At 41.3% G+C, this 24,752-nt stretch overlaps 1 protein-coding gene across 2 annotated transcripts in view; it reads left to right on the top strand.

Annotated features, from left to right (window-relative positions):
• hecw2a (HECT, C2 and WW domain containing E3 ubiquitin protein ligase 2a) overlaps positions 1-24,752 on the top strand; it is a 59,846-nt gene that overhangs the window by 32,150 nt on the left and 2,944 nt on the right. For both annotated transcript variants that reach the window (XM_042001375.1, XM_042001374.1), the window contains exons 19-29: positions 4,252-4,335; positions 4,662-4,744; positions 6,806-6,926; positions 8,153-8,266; positions 8,415-8,567; positions 10,575-10,673; positions 16,505-16,634; positions 16,719-16,865; positions 17,967-18,081; positions 19,717-19,802; positions 21,603-21,715. In XM_042001375.1, the coding sequence (XP_041857309.1) occupies positions 4,252-4,335; positions 4,662-4,744; positions 6,806-6,926; positions 8,153-8,266; positions 8,415-8,567; positions 10,575-10,673; positions 16,505-16,634; positions 16,719-16,865; positions 17,967-18,081; positions 19,717-19,802; positions 21,603-21,715 (1,245 nt within the window). The remainder of the gene's footprint in view (positions 1-4,251; positions 4,336-4,661; positions 4,745-6,805; positions 6,927-8,152; positions 8,267-8,414; positions 8,568-10,574; positions 10,674-16,504; positions 16,635-16,718; positions 16,866-17,966; positions 18,082-19,716; positions 19,803-21,602; positions 21,716-24,752) is intronic.

The following is a 24,752-nucleotide window of genomic DNA, read 5'->3' as shown; positions in this document are numbered from 1 at the left end:
TTTTTTTTTTAGTAAAGTGCTGCATTTATGTGAAATATTGCATTGTGTCTTATAGAACATACAGCAAAATAAAAATACAGTACAGACTGAAAGAGGCATTAGAGGAACATTTAAAGTATAAGTATGCATACACCTTCGCTAAGGGCTGTCAGGAGGCCAAGTGCGGATACCCCCTTTTTGGTTAAGCAGTTGGCGAGTTGCTCTTTGGTGACTGACCAGACAATCTGAAGTGTCCCAGAATCAGCTCCTTCATGTTGCTGATCTAAAGACACAGTCTTTTCTCTGTGACAGACTTTGTGGATTTTACTGCATCCAGAAGGGAATGATTGTCTGTTACACACACAATGGGTACACTTTTGCTTGAGCAGTTACCAGTTTTGATTTCTGAATAGAGTGTTGCAAGAAAAACTGCACTGTCAATCCCATCTGCAAGTGCTAAAGACTCTCCTGCTAATGTACAGCGCACGACTCTCCTAATACATTTTGACTGCCAGGATATGGGTGAGAATTTTCTGTTTTCACCCATGAGCATGATGACATGTCCACCCTATGTACCACCATCAGAGAGGTTTCCCATGGAGAAATCACTGAACACTACAAGTTTGAGGGAGCTTTTCTTTCCTAGGTACTGAAACTTCAGCCTGACACTCTCTGATTTAAGTTTTCTAATGAGCTTGTTTACACAATGTAGAGTTTGAACAGTAGCATGTTTAGTGCTACATGCTAAGATAGAAATGTCACACATCATGTCTGGTCTACTCTGCCTTGCAACCCACAATATCTGTCCTGTTTTTTATTTTAGCATGTCTACTTTGTTGTCAGTCAGTGGTGCTTCACGTTGTGTTGTTGTGTGGGATCTATGGTGGTGATACTCTGCAGATTTTTAATGTATGTACTTTGTTGTACATGTATCTCATCCTGCACAGAATGCACTTCCATTCCTGTGTAACTAAAGTTGCTGTTCTCTTCCCTACCAACGTGGAAAGCAGCTTTTAACTGAGGAATAACTGCTGTGGAAAATGCATCTGTGCCCCCCCCCCAAATAAAGTCATCTACATGAGATGCAAGGATTCCTGTCACCTGGCCACACTGATCTAACCAGTAAAACACAGCGGGATCTACTTATGACACCGTGGCTCCGAACTGTTGCTCCTAACTGTTGCATGGCATCTCTGACTCTCTCCTGGGGAGGACAGATGTAAATATCCCTTGTTAGTGTTTTGCCTTGTAAAAAGGCTGCTTTAATGTCAATGGAGTTCAGCTGCCACTTGCTTTGACATATGACAGCCATAATCACCTTCAGAGATTCTGTAGCACATGTAGGTGAGTCTTTGGGAAGGTCTTTGGTATTCACCTCCTCAAAACCTCTTGCTACTAGTCAGGCCTTTAGCACAACACCAGCAGCTGTTTCTGTTAGAGTGCACACCCACCTTGTTGACATGCATTTCTTTATATCTTGCCTGAGCTTGTGCTGTCTTAGACTGATCAGAACTGCCTCCTGCAGTTGGCTCTGATGTCTGTGGTGGTTCAGTATTATTATTAGTATTTTGAGATCCATTGTTCATCTCTGTCTCATCATCGTCATCACTTTTGGATTCACTGAGATCTGGTACTGGCGTAGCTGCAGGATTTTCAACAGTGTCCATCTCTTGTTCTGTTTCTATATTCACCTCTTTGGTTGGTGGATCATCCACTTTTCTCAGTCTGGTCTGATGTATCCACACATGCTCCCACGTGCCTCACGAATACAACAGCCCCACCTTGGCCTATTACGATCCCTGGTCCTTTAATAATAATAATAATAATAATAATAATAATAATAATAATAATAATACATTTTATTTGTGGGCGCCTTTCTTGACACTCAAGGTCACCTTAAAGGATAAAACGCAAGAAAAAAAAAATCAATAAATACACTCATAAATTAAAGGATGCATAAAACAATAATAAAAGCCAAAAACAATAATAAAAGCCACTCATTACAGTCCACCCTCTTATAGTAGACTTCCTCCCCTGTGTCGTACCTGTCGTCAACTGGCTGCGGTTGTTTGCGAAGGCTCTTTTGAGTCTCTCAGAGCATTCAGCCTCTGTAAATGCTTTTCTCGTTGCATGTAGAGTTGTGATGTGCTGAGCTACCAGGAGCTGACGGGTTTATCAGTGAGCACTGAGGGCAGGTTTGGATTCTGGGCGAACACTAGCTGGTAAGGGCTATAGTCGCGTATGTTGTGCATGGAGTTCTTTTCAGCAACATTCCAGTGAAAGTTTGATTGTGCCTTTCCAAAAGGTCATTACTCCATGGGCTGTAGGCTACAGTAGTTTTATCCTCAATATTAAACTTTTTAGCCATGTCTTTTATTTCTTCGTTAATGAATTCACCTCCATTGTCACTAAAAAGCCTGCGTGGAGGGCCATGGACCCTGATTTAACAGTGGATAAGCTGCCTCACTATCTTTTTTGGTGTCTTTGTGGTGACTATGCTCCCTGCACTGAAGCAGTAATGTGGTCAATACCATGTAGATACCACACATTTGGTTCAAGTTCATGCAGGTCGACAGCCACAGTTTCATTGTAAGTCGAAGCTATAGGAAGACCTACAGTTGGTTTGTTCTTTGGTTTACTCTACCTTCTGCACGTTTCACAGTGATAACAATGGTCTTGAGAATTGCATTGCTTTCTTTATCTTGAGTGCCTGAGCAGGCCAGTAGCTTCTGCAGCCTTTCTTCTGATGCATGGCCAAACTGTCTGTGTAGTTTCAGAAGTATCTTCTCTTTTTCTTTGGCACTCATGTTATCTTTAACAATGAGAATCTCATCTTCACCTTTTGTCTGAGTCTCACTTGCTTCCTTTTTGTCCTGACTATTGTCTCTTAAGTTCACACAATGGTGCCCAGAGGATGTTAGCTTAAGTTTAACTGGTTGTTTAAACACTGTTGCCTTATCATGTGCAATGTCCAACACAGCATTTGCTCTCTTCAGTGAGGCTTTGCTTAAAAGTGTATTTTTGCTGGGACAACCTCTGTTTCTATTTTGCACCTGGTCTGCCCTATCTTTACTGGCAGAGTCACTTTTCTCATGGATTGAATAACTTTGCCATCACCAAATTTAAATGGCCTTGCACTTATTTCATCCACTACTTTGTGTAACTCAGTTTGTGGCAGTCCATTGTGTAATCCTCAAGCCATTTTTCCCCACACACTGTTCTTGTGCAGGCTGTGTCAATCACCGCTGACCCTAGAGCTTCCATCATAAAGATTTCTGCATGAGACAAAGTTTCATTGGGAAAACAGTGTGATATTGCATTCTTCGTATTCACCTTTTTGTCCCTCATCTGTCAGTTTGACACTTTCTCTTTTGTGCAGACAGTCCTTTGCCCAGTGAAATGTGCTCTGACAAACTGCACATCTCGTTCTCCCGCATGTTTATCAGTGGTATTTGTACCTTGCGTCGCTGTTTCGGGCTGCAGGCCGCTGGATTTGCTTTCATTTTTAAAAGTGTATCTCGTGTAATGGACACACCCACTGTCTGCACTCATCTGCTACCCCCTCGTGTCAAAGTGACGTCTCCAAAAATTATTTTCAAAGCTGATTTCATATCAGCGAAGGAAATGGTTGGGCAAGCTGTTAGCGCTAGCTGTTTGTCTTTTTACGTTGAGACCAGCCGTATCCAGAACTTTAAAGGCTAGCACAGCATCTGGGAGCTCCATTTTAAACAATCGTATCTCGTACTGTCGCTCAAACTTGACAATGTAATCCACCATAGACACACCGATCTCTCCAGTGATACTATCAAACTCTGTGTATGCTTCGTACTGCCGATCCTTCTCTTCTTTTAAAAACAAAGAGTCCAATTTTGTCAAGAGTGTAGCCATACCAGTGACAGAATTCAAGCTAGCTAGCTAACTGCTAGCGCCCGTTTCTTTTTTTCGAGGAATATGACTCGTCTCCATATTTCAACGTCATTTTGTCTAGTTTCGTAAGACGTCTTTAATCAAATGGCGGTGGAATCTTGTAGTTGCCAGCAGCAGCCATCCTCTGCTACCAGTGTTAAATACAGTAACCAGACGGGGTTTAGAGAAAAACCTTTACTACCATTGCCGTTGCTCACAGGCGTAGTAACACGGAACTTCCTCAAAACCGTGCGCATGCCCTATGGCAGAAACATAACTTATCATCATCAGTCACCCTGAACACACGCTTAGCCTTTAATCCTAATGGATTGCGTCTGTTAGCCCCTGACATGTGTGTGTTTGCAGAGATAAGGTGCAGTTCATTCGTAGTGAGGGGGTCAATGGGCTGGCTCGTCTCTCGAGTGACGCTGACCTCGTCATGCTGCTGAGGTGAGTCCTGCAGATGTGTAGCTGCGTGTAGCTTCACATCATAAGTCATTATGTAGAACAGTCCTGTCAGTTTGGTACTTTATGTCACCTTTTGAATTACTGCCCCTCATTTCAGTGTGTTTACGCCACACTCACACAGTCATTTAAGCTATAAGGACATTTAACTGCTGAGTCATTTACTGCTTTATGTTTAACATCCACGTTCAGCAGTGTTGCTCTCCATACTCACCCACGTGTTCATCCTGCTCCGGTTTTATTAGCCATACTGATGCCAAACCGCTGTGAGGTTTGTTTCACATCAGCCTGTTTCTCCCTCTTTTCTGCAGCTTATTTGAGGAGGAAGTGATGTCGTATGTACCACCGTTACTCCACCCAGGTTACTCCCTCTCTTCTCCTCAGAGCTCCCCTGGTAAATCTATGTCTCGTTCTCTGTCTGCATCATCCCACATGGAACAGCTTTATTAACACTTACAAACACTATCTTATTAAATTCACACCTTTTTATTACAACATTTTATTAAAACAGAGTCTTTCTTGTTTGTCATGTTCCTTATATAGTGAGTCCCAACAGAAGAAAATCTGTAGTTTTACTTTTTGTCAATTTTACATGATGCAAGAGCAATTTTTTTACAATTTAAGACTTTTTACACTTTATAAATGTGGTATTATTTAACACATGCATTGAAAGAAAGTCAATAATTAATTAGATCAGTGCAATAATTACATTTTCAGTACTTTATAAAATGAATGACATCATTATAAATAAAAGAATACAACCCAATTCCAAAAAAGTTGGGACGCTGTGTCATGATTTGTGGGATTTGGGGATCCAGTTGCAGAACGATGAAGCAGGAGGCAGACAGGTGCAGGATCAAGGTTGAATGATAAACACCTACACACACAAAACAGGAAAATGACAGATGATCTGTCAAAGGAAAACTGAAACCAACTACACTGAGGAACTAACAGGGAACAGGTGAAGTATATGAGCAAATCAAACCAGGTGCACTAATGAACAGGAAACAGAATACTGAATACACAAGGGTAAGAACTACTAAAATAAAACAGGAAACCAGACTGAACTGTAAACTACAGAACAGTGAAACAAAAAACTACTTAACCAAAACCCCATAGACCATGACACGCTGTGTAAAATGGAAATAACAGCAGAATACAATTTTTAGCAAATCTCATTAACCCATATTTTATTCCCAGTAGAACATAAACAACATATCAAACTCTGAAACTGAGACATTTTACCATTTCATGGAAAATATGAGCTCATTTTGAATCTGGAAAAAGTAGTTCCAGGGTGATGTTTAGCAGTATGTAGCATCCCCTCTTCTTTTAACAAGAATCCTGGATCCTGTTCACATCTGGCTTCTTCTTTGCATGATGCAGCTGTAACCTGCATTTGTGGATTTCAGGGTGAACTGTGTTCACAGACAGTGGTTTCTGGAAGTCTTTCTGAGCCCATGCAGAAATTTCTAGAAGAAAATCAAGTCTGGTTTTAATGCCATGCTGCCTGATACCTTTAGCCTTGCCCCAAGTCCTCTGAATCTTTTCATGATATTACACACTGCATATGATGGGATCTTCACAATTTTACATTGAGGAACATTTTTCTAAATTTGTTCCACAATTTTTAGACCCAGTTTGTCTCAGATTTTTTAACCTCCGTCCATTTTTTCATCTGAGAGACTGAATCTCTGAAATGCTCCTTTTATATCCAGTCATGTTATTGACCTGTTGTTAATTAACCTAATTAGCTGTCAAATGCATGTCAAATACTTTTCCAGCTATTTGTTGCCTCCGTTCCAACTTTTTACAGATGTGTTGCTGCCATCAAATTCAAAATGATTATGAAAAATTGCAGATTATTCTTGTTTTTTTTTATATTTTTCAAAGTGTTCCAACTTTTTTGGAATTGGAGTTAAACATAAATGCAAAAACACAAAGCTTCTAATTGAATTAATGTGGCGATCTTCTGTTTCAAGTGTTGTTTAAGGAGAACAGTTTTAAGTGATGGTACGGGCAGGTTTTGCTCAGACAAACCTGAGGAAGTCCTGCAGAGTTTCTGTCGGCTGAATTAGTTGCTGGAGTTCATATTAAATGCAGTAAGTTAATGAGGAACGACAGCTTTGGATCTAAACAGCTTCTTTTTTTAATGATTTTTATAAGTGCGACCCTTCATGAGACCTTCCTCTCATTCTGATAAAAACTGATCTGATGAATAAAAAACAATCCAGGATTAACCTGCTTTCTCTGATCTTCTCTGACCGGTTCTCTGATCACACACCCGTTCAAGCTTCACCCAGACATCAACATTTCATTTAGTTTCTGTCTCCTGATATTTGCTCGTCTGTCTTTGTTCTGTCTGGACACTGATTATCCACTTTTCTTCTCTCTTTCTCTTTTTTTTTGGTTTGTTTTTGTTTGTCTGTCTGATTCTGTCTTATTTATGTCTCAGGCACCCAGCGAGCAAACGCCCGAGCTCCTGCTCCCTATAAACGAGATTTTGAGGCTAAACTGAGGAACTTCTATCGAAAGCTGGAGACAAAAGGTTATGGGCAGGGACCGGGGAAAGTCAAGTAGGTTTTAATACTACGTACATCTTAGCAGTCGTGTTAAAAACAACATGTTTCATTATTTATTTTAGAAAAAATAAGCCAAAAACAGTGTGTGAAAAACGAAGTCTACCCTCACTGTTTTCAAAGGAATTAAGATGCATTTCATAGAAAATTCTCCCCAATGAGAAACTACAACCTGAGAGCTACATCTCAGGCTCTCTAAGCCTCGTGTAGCATCTTAAATGTTACGGTTCCTGACAGTACAATTAAAAAAGACTGAACAAGGATGGCTTGTTTGGAAGGATTATCAGAATAAAACCTCTTCTTTTTAGAAACAAACATGACACAACTTAGGTTTGCACAGCTGCACCTGAACAGACCATAAGACTTCTGGAGCAATGTCCTTTGGACAGACTGGACCAAAGTGGAGATGTTTGGTCAGAATGTGCAGCAGCAGGTTTGGTCATAACCAAACAATACAAGCACAAACACCTCATACCAGCTTTAATGTCGAACTCGAAGCCATCTGTCTGACAGATGACAGCAGGGACAGTGATCCTAAACACACCAGTCAAGATTGTCCACAAAAAGAAAAGAATCAGTGCAATGATCCAGTCTGGACCTCAACCTGATCCAAATATTATGCTGGGAACCTTCAGAGAGCTGTGCAAGAATGTATACCTGTAAATCTCAAAGAACTGAAGCAATGCTGCGCGAGTCAACTGCTAAATGTGGCTCAGCAAGATGATGAATTAGGAGTTTTTATTAGTTTTCACGCACTGCTGCTACTTTTTGTCTTAGTTTTTGTCAAATAAACTCAGTGTAATATGTCACGTGTTGTTTATTTATGTCACGTGTTGTTTATTTGAGGTTTAAGTGACTTAATTTGAAGACCTGTCCAGGACTTTCAACTTATAGAGGGTGTATATTATTTTTTTACATCGGGCGATTTCCTGTGTTTTGCAACAAAGAACTAGAAATGATTTATTGGAGTATGAATAGCTCCGTAGCTAGCGAAATAAATATCTTCATCATTTAAAAAGATGTTTGTGCAACTTTTTAAAGATTTGCATCTTTTAATTTTTACCAGACAGGCAGTGTAGAGGACTGATGATACGTGCTTCCCGGTGACGAGTCTCTCTACCAAACAAGCTGAACTCTGAGACAATCTCCTGGGAGTTACTGATTCTTCATGTAGAAATATATCTTGGTTCAGTGTGCATGTTTTTGTCTGTGCATGCCTCCAGGCTCATCATACGCAGAGACCACCTGCTGGAGGACGCCTTCAACCAGATCATGTGCTACTCCCGTAAAGATCTACAGAGGAGTAAGCTCTATGTGAGCTTTGTAGGCGAGGACGGGTGAGAAGTTCATCTCCCAGTTTTAGGGAGGATTTAGGGAAGAATTGCCAAACCATCCTGTGCACATAATTATTTGTGTAGATTTACATTTGTGTGAAAGATCCCAACTAGAAGAAGCTGCTGTACAGACTGTGGATGTGTGTTACAGGCTGGACTACAGTGGACCCTCCAGGGAATTTTTCTTTCTGGTGTCAAGAGAACTGTTCAACCCATACTACGGACTGTTTGAGTACTCGGCCAACGACACGTACACTGTTCAGATCAGCCCCATGTCTGCATTTGTAGACAACCATCATGAATGGTGAGCTTTCTGTCTCTGCTTCTGTCTGTACATGTCATGTCTCCTCTTGTGCTGATGTTTTTTCTCCTGCCCCGACTGCTGTGTGCTGATCCCAAAATGGATTCAATTTACTGTGTGCTGTGTAGAAATTTAGATCATCCATCTTCAGTTCACCAGACAATTTTAGCTCAGTGACTGTAATTGGATGGATGGATGGATGGATGGATGGATGGATGGGTGGGTGGGTGGATGGATGGATGGGTGGGTGGGTGGGTGGATGGATGGATGGATGAATGGATGGATCGATGGATGGATGAGCTGATTGGAGAGGAAAGCAGATTTATCATCAGTATTTTCAGGGTTTTGTTGAACATGTTGGATAACGCAGGCGATTATTAGGCTGATTTGATGTTCATGCATTGTGGAAGTGGGAGGTGGATGTTAGATCAGTATAGAGCTGTTCCAGTGCCTCATATTTGCTGCTTGTCTGGCTTGTTGTTACACTCTTCAGCTCTGTTCTGACACGCTGCTCCGTTCTCCCTGTAAATCCTGTAAATCTTGGTGATTCTCATTTCTTATTTCCCACTGGATGAGTTCTCAGGTAGAGAAGTAAACTTCAAACTGTTTTTGAACATACGCCTATCAGATACAGTAGGAGTGCACCATCCTCATGAGTGGCACAATCTTTGGCATTAGGAAGACATTTCGAATATACGCTTACCGACCACTTCATCAGGTCCACCTTCTAGTACCACATTGAATCCCTTTTTCCTCCAGAACTGCCTTAAATCTTGGTGTCATAGATCTAACAAGACGGTAGAAACCTTCCTCAGAGGTTTTCTCCATGTTGACACGACAGCATCACACAGCTGCTGCAGGTTTGTCGGCTGCATCCATGATGAGAATCTCCCGTTCCACCACATCCCAAAGCTGCTCTACTGGACTGAGATCTGGTGGCTGTGGAGGCCGTTGGAGTCCAGTGAACTCATTGTCATGTTCTAGAAAGCAGGTGGAGATGATCTGAGCTTTGTGACATGGTGCTTTATCCTGCTGGAAGTAGCATCAGAAGATGCTCCACTGTGGTCATAAAGGGATGGACATGGTCAGCAACAATACTCAGGTAGGCTGTGGGGGTTAAACCAGGCCACGTTGGTATTAAGGGGCCCAAAGTGGGCCAAGAAAATCTCCCCCCACCATTACACCAGCAGCAGCCTGAAGCGTTGATCCAAGGCAGGATGGATCCATGTTTTCATATTTCCACCAAATTCTGAGCCGAGCATCTGAATGTGGAGCTGAAATGGAGACTCATCAGACCAGCAACGTTTCTCCATCTTCTATTGTCCAGTGTTGGTGAGTGTGTGTGAATTGTAGCCTCAGTTTCCTGTTCTTAGCTGACAGGAGGCACCTGGTGTGTCTTCTGCTGCTGTAGTCCATCTGTTTCAAGGCTGGACGTGTTGTGTGTTCAGAGATGCTGTTCTGCAAATCTTGGTAGGAACCAGTGCTGATTGGACTTCCTGTTGTCTTTCTATCATCTCCAACCAGTCTGTCCATTCTCCTCTGACCTCTGACATCAACAAGACATTCTGGTCCAGACAACTGCTGCTCACTGGATATTTTCTCTTCTTCAGACCATTCTCTGTAAACCCTAGAGATGGTTGGTTGTAAAAATCCCAGTAAACATCCAGATTAACAACCATGCCACGTTCAAAGTCACTTAAATCTCCTTTCTTCCTCATTCTGATGCTCAGTTTGAACTTCAGCAAGTCGTCTTCACCATGTCTACATGACTACATGTGTTGAGTTGCTGCCACGTGATTGGCTGGTTAGATATTTGTGTTAACTAGCTGTTAAACAGGTGGACCTGATAAAATAGACAGTGAGTGTAAATGGTACATCGTTTGCACTGAGTAAACCCACATCTTCTGGTATTTGAAAAAATTAATTCTAAGAAACAATTTTACGTCACAGTTCTGTCCAGCTGTAATGCTAAAACTTTTCATTCTCTCGTACTTTTATATTTTTGTCCAGGTTTCGCTTCAGTGGGCGCATCCTGGGGCTGGCCCTCGTTCACCAGTACCTGCTGGATGCATTCTTTACCCGTCCGTTTTACAAGGGGCTTCTTCGCATGTAAGTATCTCTATACCGTCAATAACAAAACAAGATGTTTTTTTAGTGATTGTTTCAGTCAGATCTTCTCAGCCAAAAAACCTGAAGCCAAATGTCTGCACTGAGGACAGATGTGGTCTTGTTGAGAGGAGGGGGATTCAACCTGTTTAGCAAGAGTGATCCTTTATGGGTTTCATTGTAGAAGCCCAGATAGCAAATCAAGAAAAGAAATATGCAATTTATTGATTGATTTGAAGCCTTTTTAGTCATTTAGTTATTTATTTTCTAAGTCTTTCATCTTTTATTGTATCTGTTAAATACAAATAAACCTAAACTTGAATGCCTCCTTCAGAAGTACTATAAAAATAATGTAGGTGTGTTTTCTTCTGAGCAGTCTGGGCTTAGAATTTGGCATGACTGCTGTAAATCTCCTCATCCAGTGAAATGAAATCTGATCAAAAATGGTGAGATCAAAGCTTAAAATAGACCAGTTAAATATTTAATAAGAGGGGATATATATCCGAAAAAAGGTCTAAAGCAAGTGGGCTGCAGGTCTGTGTTCACTGTCTGACATGAAAAACTATTTTCTTTTTTAGTTTTTACAAATTGTTATAGAAAAATTATGTAAGAACAAAGGAAAGAAGAAGAAACTTCTGTAAACATATAAGTAGGCAAGGCAGGGCAGTTTATTTGTACAGCACATTTCATGTACAGGACAATTCAAAGTGCTTCATATAAAACAAAGACATTACAGATATTTAGAAATAGTAAAAGGCATCAACACATAATCACAATAGAATAATAAATTACATTAAAATCATTAAAAGCAAGATCAATTAAAAAGTTACCGTGCAGTTTTCATGCATATGTGCATGAGAAAAGAAATATTTTTAACCTGGATTTAAAAATGTCTACATTTGGTGAAAGTTTAATCTCCACTGGCAGTTTGTTCCACTTGTTTGCAGCATAACAGCTAAATGCTGCTTCTCCATGTTTAGTCTGGACTCTGATCTGGACTAGTTGACCAGAGCCTTTGGATCTAAGAGCTCTGCTAGGTTTTATAGGATGGATGGATGGATGGATGGATGGATGGATGGATGGATGGATGGATAGATGGATGGATGGATGGATGGATGGATGGATGGATGGATGGATGGATGGATGGATGAATAGATGGATGAATAGATGGATGGATGGATGGATGGATGGATGGATGGATGGATGGATAGATGGATGGATAAATTTATGGAAGGATGGTAAGCACTTGTTGCATGAGCAAACGTTACTTCTTTTACTCAGATTTCCTCAGCTTGAATGTATTTCTTTAAAAGTTTATTCTTATCATTATTTTTAAAAAACAGTTTATTTACTGAACAACATACCTGACAAAGGAATAACCAGACTATAGTATAAGATTTTAACTGTAACTATTCTTTGACCAATGTTTTTACTTTTTTCTATAAAAGATATGCTGTGTAAAATATAAATTAAAAAGAACTGAATAATTTCCTAATCTCCTAATAATTTCCTAATTTTATTTCCAACTGAACATAAAGAACATATCAGATGATGAAACTGAGACATTTTATCATTTCATGGAAAATATGAGCTGAAGTTGAATCTGATGGCATCAACACGTCTGTAAAAAGTAGTTCCAGGGTGATGTTCAGCATCATGTAGCATCCCCTCTTCTTTTAACATCTGTCTGTAAACATCTGGGAAGTGAGGAGACCAGTTGCTGGAGTTTTAGGAGAGGAATGTTGTCCCATTCTGGTCTGATGCAGGATTCTAGCTGCTTTATAGTCCTGGACCTTGGTTGCTGGATTTCTGCTTCCATGATGCTCCAGATGTTGTGTACTGGTGAAAGGTCTGGACTGCAGGCAGACCAGTTCAGCAGCCGGACTCTTCTCCTGTGAAGCCATGCTGCTGTGATGGATGCAGGATGTGGTTCAGCATCGTCTTGCTGCAAGGCCTTCCCTGAAAGAGATGTTGTCTGGATGGGAGCAGATGTTGCTCTAAAACTCCTCTTTAAGAACTGGCAGCGGTGTGGAAGACAGGAAGCTGTCTGCTGTCTGATTGGACAGTTTGATTAGTCACCATCCAATCAGATAGAAGTAAAAACACAGGGACAAAATTTGCAACCGCAACTTCAGAGTCTTGCACTTAGTTTTATGCTTCACATCTGTGGACAGGATATTTGCAAAATAACATCTATTAATTTCCAGAAATACAACTCTTTTTTTAACAACCATGCAAATCCTTTTCTGCACATTAACTTGAAATTTTTCAGACAGATTTATTTATTTATAGAGCTGTCAAATGATTAAAATTCTTAATCAGATTAATCACAGCTTTCAAATTAATTAATCATGATTAATCACACCTTTGAAATTAATTTCAATAATTAATTGAAATTAATCACCGTTCATGAGTTTTAATATGTCTGAAATTTTCCCATTTTTACTGTACTGGATCAACAGAAAGAACCAATGCTTACAAATATTTAGTGTTAACTGACCTTTCCTTGGGTAAAGGATGTCCAATGGACAGTAAATGCAGCATGTAATGTACTTCTGTATGCTGTTCTAAATCATCTCTACCATGTTCCAGATCAAAATCAAGAATTAAAACTTTTTTAATTAATTATAAAAATAAAAAATCACCAGATGTGACGACTGAAGTCAAACAGGCAACATTGATAAAGAAACTCTGATAAAACTGATGATCTGGATAAAAACACGTTTTTCCTTTTATCATTGAAGTGTAAGTGTGATAAAAGTCCTACCCCAGCATCACCCAAAGTAAACAACTGTTGATAAATTATGTCATTGGCAAGTTTTTCTTCACTTTTTTTATATTAGATGATCACTTTAGTTGTAATAATCAGTTCAATATTTCATAAAATCTAGACCTAAAAAAGGTCTAATTGGAGCCCCCCCTGGTCAGTGCTCCTGCCTGGGCCCCCATCAGAACTTTTCTAGACCTGCCCCTGCATAGCTAAAATCCTTTCCACACCTACGTTGTCGTTAGCTACATGCTTTCATCAGATACTGTGTATTAGATAAGGTCCTGCCAATAACAATACTCTGAGGTAAATATGTTTGATTCAGACCATTTAAATGAGCTTTGGTCCAGAGAAGACGGCGCTGTTTCTGGATCCTGTTCACATCTGGCTTTTTCTCTGCATGATGGAGCTTTAACCTGCATTTGTGGGTTTCAGGGTGAACTGTGTTACAGAAAGTGATTTTTGGAAGTCTTCCTGAGTCCATGCAGTGGTTTCCAGTAGAGAATCATGTCTGGTTTTAATGTTGTGCTACTTGAGGACCCCTAGGTCACCAGCAATCAATTTACACCTTCAGCCTTATCCCATGCGCACAGAGATTCCTCCTGATTCCCTGAAGTAGCACAACATTAAAACCATGCCGCTGTCCCCATCCTCTCATTCCCCGTTAGGGGTGTGGGAGGGTGGGTATTTTCTGGGGTGGGTGGCGGCTCACTGGCTGCGGTCCCTGAATGGCCCGGTCGTGGGGGGCGGCCTCTCCTGGCCTGTCTTGCCCTGGGGGGCCTCCTGGGGAGCAGGGGTGCCTAATGCCACTAAAGGCTCATCATCCAGAGGGATGTTTGCTTCCCTCTGGACGTACATCCCCGGACCCCTCTTACTTCCCGCTCTCTCTGTCTCACACACACACACACACGTAGGGAGTTGGGAGGCGTGGAGCCATGCGGGGTGGAACGGAGGAGACCATTCAGTGGTCTCCTTGGATGCACCCCGTGGCTACTCGCCTCTCAGTTTTAATTGCACCGAGACACCAAAACACAAGAAACACAACACACAAACAACACCTGGGGGGCATGGCATGCGGTGCATGGCGGCTCCCGGCTCATTGCAGTCACTGCCCCTCAATTTTAATTGCACACAACACACACTACATAAACAGTCAGGAGCGGGCAGGGAGAGGGTATTGGGGACCTCTTACACCCCTGCTCCTCCTGTGTGTGGCTGGGGGGGGGGGGGGGGGGGGGGGGGGGTTGCCCCGAGGCCAGGTCCTGGGGTGGCTGCGCTGGTGGGCTGCTGGCTCTGTGGGGGTTGGGTCAAGGGGGGGTGCTTGGGGCTCGCTGTCTGCTGGTCCGCCTGGGGTGTCCCCCATGGGGCATGGTGGGTGGGTTGTGTGTGGCGTGACTGTGTGGTGGTGAGTAATTGTGGGTGCGGCACGGGGGAGGGTGTGAGTGTGGGGTTATATGGGGTGCAGGTTGAAGTAGATGGGGAGTGGGGGGAGGGGGCCGATAGCACCCTGGTTCCCGGGGTGTGCGGCTGGAACATCGGGGTGTGTGCTGGCCTACGCCGGGTGGCTGTCTGGGGGGGCCTGGTCCTCCTAGGCATGTTGCGGGCCCTCTGCCTTTGGGGGGTGGGGCGGCCGCCTCTGGGTTCCTGGGGCCCTGGGCCCTTCGCTTGGGCTGCCCTGGGTGGCCGGTCCCTGGCGGGGCCGGCGGCTGCTGATCTTGGCCCACTGGGGCCTGTGCCCCGGGACCTTGGGGGGCTCTTGCTGGGGCTCTCCTCTGCCGCCCTTCGGGTGGGGCTGGAGTTGTCTTTGTGGTGGGGTGGCATGGGTTGGTGCTCCGGGTCTGCTGCTGAGGGCCCTGCCCAGGCCCTGGTCTGCCTCTGGCCTCAGTGGAGGCGAGGTCGCATTTGCATGATCTCACTCACCACTTTTCATCACTGATCACTCCTTGTTTCTCATCCTCTGCATGTTGACACAGTCACCGAGTTGTCTAGTGGGTTTTTAATACTAAGCGATAATTATTTAATTTTTTTTTTTTTTTTTTTTTTGTATTTTTCCTGTGAGTTAGTATCTGGTCACTGTTATGTCTTTTTGATTTGGTTATTATTTAAAAACTCTTAATGACTGGCAGCCCTGTTTTTTTTGTTTCTGCTTTTGTGAAAATTGTAGGAAATTTTCTGGTGTGTTCATGTACAGGTGTAACAGTTTGTTGTCTGGTGATGGTGTGGACTGAAGGGTCGTTTTCCTTCTGTCTGTGATCTTTTTGTCTCCTTTCTTCTTTCCCTTTTGCTCTTTTTGCTATTTTCCATCTTTTTCTGTCCCCTCCGGTCAGGTCCAGCAAGATTACATAGATTCCGTGATTCAAAGTAAATAAATAAATAAATTAATCACATTATCAAGAGGAGCCTTACCCATAGGCCTCCCCTTGGCAGAGCAAATTTGTTCAGCACGATACAGCAACCAGATTATCATTTTGCTTGCTATGATGCTGGACAGGACAAGTTAAAAAAAAAAAAAAAAAAGATAATATTATGCACTGGTGGGATCTTCAAAGTCTTCATTATTTTACATTGAGAAACATTTTCTTAGCTGTTCTACAGTTTTTAGTGAGTTTTTGTGAGATTGGTGAACCTCTTGTTTTAACAAGAGACTCTGCATCTCTTGTTAAATGTTCCTTCAGTTGTTTTCCAGCCTGTTCCAGCTTCTTGGAGATTCATTGCTGCCTTTAACTTAAAAGTTAGCTTTCCATAAAATGATAAAATGTGAAATGTTGTTCATGTTCTACTGGGAATGAAATATGGGTTGATGAGATTTGCAAATTCTGTTTTTATTGAAATTTTACAAGAATTCCCCAAGTTATTTGTAAATGGGTTTTTTTATATTGTCCAACTATCAAGGAAATTACATCAATCTTTACTAATTTAAAGTTGATTTGTGATTATTTAAACATCTTTTCTTGATCGATGTCTTTTGTGTTTATACATCTGATGAAAAACTCCCAGCTCACAGCTTACAGTCTCTCACGGTTCAGTTCATAAACACCTTGATGACTTCTATCTGACTGATGTGCAGCCCATGTGACCTGAGCGACCTGGAGTTCCTCGATGAGGAGTTCCACCAGAGCCTGCAGTGGATGAAGGACAATGACATCGAAGACATGCTGGACCTTACCTTCACTGTCAACGAGGAGGTCTTTGGACAGGTGGGTTTGTATGTGTTCTGTTTGTGACAAAGTCCTAAATGTGAAGGTAAAACTCATGTCCCAAGTCTGCCTGGGATTCTGCAGATCACAGAGAGAGAGCTGAAGCCAGGCGGGGCTGGTATCCCTGTCTCAGAGAAAAACAAGAAGGAGTATATTGAGCGAATGGTCAAGTGGCGCATAGAGAGAGGAGTCGCACAGCAGACGGAGAGCCTGGTTCGAGGTTTCTATGAGGTATGAAACTCTAATATTCAGGTAAAACAGTTCAGGTGCCAACAGAAAGAGCTTTTACTCAGTCTAAACATTCCTCATGACATACATTAGGTATTCATCTTTAGAGATCCCATCTATATCTGCTCCCTGTATAAGTAACAGGATGAAAACAATGGCCATGTATGGAGTAAGGTAACTGTCAAATAAATCATGTTTACAGGTAAATATGTGTAAATATTGTCCTAAGTATACCCCATCTGGTTGGACTGTTATTTAAATAAAATACAAAGGGAATGGTTCAGAAGATTCAAGTGATATAATTTGTCCGTATTGAAGCTGAACAGACTACGTGAGGTATTTTTGACGGTAGCTACAGCTGTCGGGTCTTAGTTTCAGCAGCTAGGGATGCCCTACGTTGCTAACATCACGTCACTGAACTTTCACATGATATCTGCGATATTTTCTCTCTTAAACCAACTCATGGCCCTTTCCCACTAATTCCCACTCAGCCAAGCACGACACCACGCCTCCCGATTTGTAGGTGTTCCCGGGTAGATCCATTTTTAGCACCTACTCCAGAATTACCAGAACTTGACATCATGGTCATTAGAGCAACTCCCGACCCCGCCATCTTTAAAACTCTGAAGTCGCGACTGTGGAAAACAACAATGGCAGCAGCAGAGATGGCGTTTTAGAAAAAACAGTCGCCATGCTCCAACACAGAGGCGAAGACCTTTTTGTGTTTGTTGGCCAGTGAAAAAATCAGGAGCTCAAAGTCCTCCATTGTTGTTCCATGTGTGTTGCTAACAAATGAGTTAACGTTACTTGCTAGCCTCCTTGCTAAGACGACCCCACCCACACCGAATTAGGCCTCAGTTGCCCTCTATTGTAATGGGAACATTTGAAAGTGGGAAAGGACCATTAGAGAGCATCCTGGAGGTTGAAATGAATCGTTTAAATAAATGACATAGACTGAGATAGTAGTAGATACTCACCTCAAAACTTAGAAATCCCTCACATAGTCTGTTGTACATGATGTGGGAGGCTTGCAATGGATGAATGACCGGGCCACACCGTATGTTCCATCTGTTTCACCCTCTGATGTACATGTGTGTTTGTTAGGTGGTGGATGTGCGGCTGGTGTCTGTCTTTGATGCCAGGGAGCTGGAGCTGGTCATTGCCGGAACGGCAGAGATTGACCTGGCAGACTGGAGGAACAATACAGAGTACAGAGGAGGTACATAAAGCTGGAGGGCCAGAGGGACACAAGAGGAGGAGGATGGACATGCAGGGTCTTTTTCACTTGAACACGCTACAGTTTTTGCTCTAAACCAGGGATGTCAAATTCATTTTAGTTCAGGGGCCACATTCAGCCCAATTTGAGCTCCAGTGGGCTGAACAGTAAAATAACAGCATAATAACCTATAAATAAAAAAATCTCTCAATTTTTCTGAAGTTTTAACTTAATTTAGAAAATGTTTTTATATTTATTGTATACATTATATTTTTATTTGGCATTTTTTATATTTAATTTCTTTTACATGTTCATTACAACCTACAGATCACAAACATACAACATGACTAAATTTAATCGCAGGTATCTGGAACTGAAAAATACAGTATTTCACATTATGGTTCAAGTAACTTCCAGATGTTATTTTAAATGTACATATGTGTACATTTCCACCATTGTGTTGTAATCCTTACCACCTGAACTGACTCACCTCATAATTCAAAATAGTCAGATCTATTAAAGAAGAAATATAGAAAACTTATATGAAATTATCCCACTGACATGTAAATGCTTTATATTTAAACATTTAAAAATGCAACCTTGTGTGGACAAATTAGAAATTACAGTAATTTCAAGTACTTTTATTAAAAAAATGCTGTTAATATTTTCAATGCCATTTTAAATTGACCAAATTCAGCCAGTCTGCACCCTCTGGCAGGCCAGTAAGGCCCCGTGCCATATGTTTAACACCCTGCCTGAAGCAATGTGACAAGTGTGTGAAAAGCATTAGTTATGCAGCTTCTCTCAACTTGTCCAAGTATTAAAAGCAGTGTGAATTTTCTTACTGGCCATGCACCAACATTTACACTTAAAAAAACCTAAACTTTCAAAATGAGAACTCGCTTTTCACCTCGTCTTGCTACAACAACCACCAGGTTTTCCTACTTCAGGAATTTATACGAAACAATGATTGATGGAGTGAACCGATGGCAGAGCGGTTAGCTTGCATGCTAAGTGTGTAAAAATGCCATAAGCATCTGAGTCCTGGATTTGTTTAAACTTTCTGCCGGCTGGACTTTGCTGTAGGTTTCTGATGAGGGAAAATCACTGGCAAAGGTCTCAAATTAGTTTTCTTTAAGTTTGAAAACTTTAACTCTTTTTTCATTTTGTTATTTAATTAAAAAAGGTCCAACATACATCTTATATGAAATTAATAACTATTAATGTTTATATTATGTGATATATAATAAATAAGGACCCCTAAATATTTTAATTTTCTTATTAAATAAATTCCGTTTAATGAGCTGAGAACATTTTGCGTGCTTATTCATACAGACTGTACAGCATTTGTAGATCACATTAAAAGGCTTTTTAAGGGTCTGCCCATTATAGCTGAAAAGCTTCAAGCATCTGAGAGAGAGAGGAACTCAAGCTGACAGTCATGACTCCGTGTCAGGTTCTTTTAATAGAGGAATCGACTGGGACGGTCAAAACTGCTCCGTCCATTAAACATTAACCAGCAGAGCCCATTTAAAAATTACAGCACGGAGAGAGTGAGAGGGAGAGAGAGGGAGCACGATGGAGGCCTTATTTGTTATTCATCTGACTCATGCACCATCATCATCTCTCTCCCCTCAGGTTACCATGACAACCACATTGTGATTCGCTGGTTCTGGGCAGCAGTGGAGAGATTCAACAATGAGCAGAGGCTGCGGCTGCTGCAGGTAGGCCATGTGGGTGAGCGCACGCTGCCCCCGTGTGGAGGCAGGCGGCCAAGTTCGCTTCACTTATGTGAGAGCAGTGCAGCTGGGAGCGTATCCTAACTTTCCTTTATTTAAATACAATATACAGTTTGCATGCAGTTTTATGGAATGTTTTTTTTTTTTTCAATTTAGTGGAAAAGCAACTTAAAATCAGACAAATGTGGATTACTAAGAAAAATATGTTTTTTTTAAAAAAAAGAAAAAAAAGCAGTGAAAATAAAATGTTTTGTCTGTTTTTCTGAATTATTTTTATTTTATAGATTACAAATCAAATACAAATATAGAGGTTTTTGTTCAGTATTTCTGATTTAATAATATAATAAAAAATCTGTTAGATTTTTCTGAATTAACCAGATAATTTTACATAAAACAAGGCTTCATTTCACATGCAAGAGGTAAAAAACAAATCAAATAATAATCCAAAGGTCTGTCATTTAGTCTAATCTGCAGAATGATTCTGTGACTTTGATCCTCAAGCTCAAACTCAGCAGTGAGGTCAGAAATGAACGCTTGATGAGTTCATTAGCATGCGGCTGGTTTTGTTGCTAGGCTAATTTTGTTTTCCAAACAAACATTGGGGTTTCTATGGGGTGTTTTAATGACAGCTGAAGTTCCAGGACAGGTTTGAACAGCCAGAAAGTCCTCAGGTGTCTGCACCAAGTTGCCAAATTAATAAAAACACCATCTACGTAACTTAGAGACTAGAGGATCTCCCATTGTGTCAAATCCAAACAGTGCAAACTGAGTGAAACTCAACATGTGGAACATGTAGGAGCTTCTCTGGAAGTGTTTCCTGTTAAGTGTCAGTGTTGTTACAGCAACATTACATAACTTTCCGACCTTAAAACTCTGTAATTCTGATTCACTTTGATGTTACTGTCATTCATTATGCACATTCCTGGAGCCTCTATGAGGTTGAGAAAACACATTTCACAACTTTTCTTTGCCAGCCCGTAGCAACAAATGACAGCTGAGTTTTGCTTTACGGCACCATCACACACCACTAACGGAATGTAAACACATTGGCCGCACACACTGGGACAGATTCAGCAAAGAAACCCAGGAGGACACAGAGGATGAGAGAAAAGAATTGAGCCATAGGGTTGGAGCAAGAGATAAGAAATAAGACAAGAGTCAACATCAGGGAGACTTTTACTGGCTGTAGAAATCTCAGAGAAGAGACAGGATGAAGATGGATGCTGGATTACTCGTCATTAGGGGGCGCCAAAGAGAGAAAATCTACCACACTTCAGTAGTATTGCTTTAATGATGCAGACAAACAAAACCTTTTCCTGTAAAAACATGTCAGCTTTTTTATTTCTTATTTTTTTTTATTTGAAATTATCTAATCATTTCAGGAAAATAGAGCTTTTTTTTCCTTCTTTTTAAATAAATGCATAAGTCCTCATATGTCATTGCAGACAGTTTTCAAGATATTCAGTGTTTGGTCTTGTCAGCTACATTTTAATTGTCAGTATAGATACTTTTCTACATGTCACTCCTGCAACACACTGCAATCAATCAATCAATTAATAAATAAAATGGATGTCCAGGCCAGTTCAGCAGCTGTACCCTCCTCTTCCTCAGCTGGGCCTCTATGCAGAATGTAAAGTGGATGTAAATTAGTAAATAAGATAAAATGTCTTGTATGTCTTCTTTGCATTTTCAGGCATTCTCAACTTTTCTAAATCAATGCAGTGTTTCAGAAGTTTTTATTATTCTTTTATCGTTTTTGTGACAGTTTGATCTTCCTCTCTGCAGTTTGTAACAGGCACCTCCAGTATTCCCTACGAAGGTTTTGCGTCTCTAAGAGGTAGTAATGGACCCCGCAGGTTCTGTGTGGAGAAGTGGGGAAAAATCACCTCGTTACCCAGGTGAGATCACTGTCTCCAGGCTGTAAAAACCTGAAAACTTATTGAAGTTAAGCATGTCAGGTGATGTGTATTTGTGTAATGAGGTCACATGTGGCCTAAGGATCAACACTCTACTTCAAGGTGTGCAAAATTATTAGGCAGCTTTTTCACCCTCAGGCGAAAGGGGCCCAAAATAGAGATTTAACTTGGAATATGTCTTTCAGATTGATGCAGCATTCTTGATAATGCTAAGATATTGGGCATAATTGCAAAATCATCAAACATTTTGTAGCAAACAATCAACACCGTCACAAGAAACAGGTTGAGAACAAAATATGCAAATTAAGTGCAAAATATTTCCGAAGAATGGAACCTCAAGCTACCAGGAAGCTGCTTCCCTCCAGTGCTGTCATATTCCAGAACTGAGGATTCAATGCTCAGAGACATGGACAACGTTAGGAAGACTGAGACCCAACGCTGAACAAGACAGATGAGTTGAAATGTCACGACTGAGCCAAGAAACATCTGAAAACAGATTTTTCTAAGGTTTTATGGACTGAGATGAGTGACCTGTGGCTGGATCAGGAACGGGTTCAAAGCTCCACTTTGAATCAATGGCAGCAAGGTAGAGGGGGTACTGGATGGACTGGTTTTATTAAAGATGAACTAAAAGACTAAGCTCTCACTTTATTAGTAAATCTATGTTCCTACCCTCACCTATGGTCATGACCTATAGGTAAGAACCAAGAACAAGACTGGGATTAAGCAGCTGACATGAGTTTACTCTGCAGGGTGTCTGGGCTCTCCGATAAGCCTGGTTTCTACAGAGTGGTGCAGCTTGGGTATGGTTAGACAAGTGTTTCCATGGCAAGTCGGACCCTTAGGTAGGCAGCGTTTAGCCCAGAGCCTAGCTTGGCATCATACTAGTGCATTGACAATGAACATGACACAACTAACAATGACACGATAGGGAGGAATGTTGTAGTTCCAGAGCCGATCAGACCATATAGTTGTCACCATCTAGTGAACTGCTGCAGGGTGCTTATTGTTCATGCTTGCTTTGTTGCAAGAAATTACATTTTTCTGTCTCCCAATCTATAAAATATATTTTATGACACCAATAGCTCCACCCTAACTGTACTATGCCATTCTTGTATGAATCTACAACTGAAGGGGGCCGAAAAAAAAAATGGTTCAGTACAAACAGCACCACACCGCCGGAGGTGGCTCAGTCATCTGGTTAGGATGCTTCCTGGAATTGTGAGGTTTTACAGGCAGATCCCTCTGGGATGAGAGCCTGGGGAAGACCAAGCACTATATCTTTAAGATGGCCTAGGAACACCTCAGGATCCCCCAGATTAGCTGGAACACCCAGGATGGACGGACGGACAGACGGACAAATTCCTACTTCTTTCCCGACTGTCTTCTTGTTATGAAATAAATAATTTAGATGGAAAATTAATTGTCAGACAGCCAAAATCTCACATTTCCTTTTTTTTATATATTCAGATTTTAGGTTTATTAACCTGTTAGACTGACCCAGAGCAGCTGCAGTTGTTAAAAAATGCAACTTGCCTGTACACACAGTGTACAGTCATAGGTTCGGTCTAGTTTCCACAAACAAAAGGCGGTTTTACAGTCTATGTTCATTAAAGATAAAAGTTTTCAACCTGTTTGTTATGATGAGAAGATCTGAACTCAGATCCACCCCATCTCTAACATTCACTGGATATAAGAAGGCACACACTTGTCCGTATCAGCTCAGATTAAAGCAAGAGGTAGAATAGCTATAGCTCAAAATCACGCTAGTTATCGTCATTCATCAGCGGGAGGTGTGTGGAATCAGCTCCAGACTTCCAGAATCTGGCTGCCCAAATAAACAAATAAAGGTTAAAGGGTCAGGCAGGGGCAGAAGTTTCTACTAAAGCAGACAATGCCTGCAGCATACCACCAAGAAAGCACAATAGTAGCTTTGGGAATGTCACTGAAAGACCTGAAACTGGCTAAACACTGATGCTTTGCTTTCAACCTCTGAGCTTTGACCAGTTCATCCAAGACAAATGTGAGAAACTTCCAGAAGAAACTTCTGCGGCACTTGTAGAGTCATTTGTAGAGTCAGCTGCCAGAGGTGCTTCAAACAGCTGTCATATGAAGAGTCTGAGACATTTTGTGGATGTTACTATCTAGTTAAAATGTAAAAGACTCCAAAAACTCACTTACATTAGCTTGCAAAGGTTTGGGCACCCCTGGTCAAAATTTCCGTTACTGTTGACATTTAAGCAAGAAGAAGATTAAATGACCTTGAAAAGTTAAAGACGACAAACTCCTTTAAACATTTTAAGCAATATCAGTTATTATCTGTCTTTTGTACACTTTCAGAGTGAAATAAAAGATCGCAGCACCCTGCAAAAGTGTGGGAACGACAGGATATTTGATCTCACAGATAACTTCGACTGAGGTCTAAGTCCTTAATTAGCTCAGATAAGGTTATGGCTTGTACACAGTCATTATTAGGAAGGCCAGGTGGCACAAATAGCAAAGCTTTAAAGATAGTCAGACTCCTCAAACCTTGTCCCAACAATCAGCAACCACCAAGGCCTGGAATTTCATTAAAAGGACACTAGTCCAACCGTTCACCATGAGGGTGGATCAGTCATGCTTTGGGGTTGTGTTGCAGCCAAGATAACAGTGACTGAAATAAAATAATATTCCAGCAAATTCTGGAAACAAACATAAAATCATCTGTAAAGAAGCTGATGATGAAAAGAAGATAATGATCCTAAACACACATTTAAAAGTCCACAGTGGACTACCTCAAGGGGCCCAAGTAGAAGGTTTTACCATGGCTCTCACAGTTTTCTGAAAAAAATGTAGCTAGACTTTAAAAAAGCAATGCACACAGGACAGCCCCTAGAAATCTCCCTGAACAGGAAGACCTTTGTTAAGAAGAACTGGAAGAATCTCTTAAACCAGAATAAGACTCTTGGCTACAAAAGCCTACAAGCTGCGGTACTTGGTGCTAGCCATACAGTGGCTCCCAAACATTTGCCTTTGGCGA

Source organism: Melanotaenia boesemani, chromosome 12, assembly GCF_017639745.1.
Source record: "Melanotaenia boesemani isolate fMelBoe1 chromosome 12, fMelBoe1.pri, whole genome shotgun sequence".
NCBI classification, from domain to species: Eukaryota; Metazoa; Chordata; class Actinopteri; order Atheriniformes; family Melanotaeniidae; genus Melanotaenia; species Melanotaenia boesemani.
This window is presented reverse-complemented; position numbering and strand designations above follow the sequence as displayed.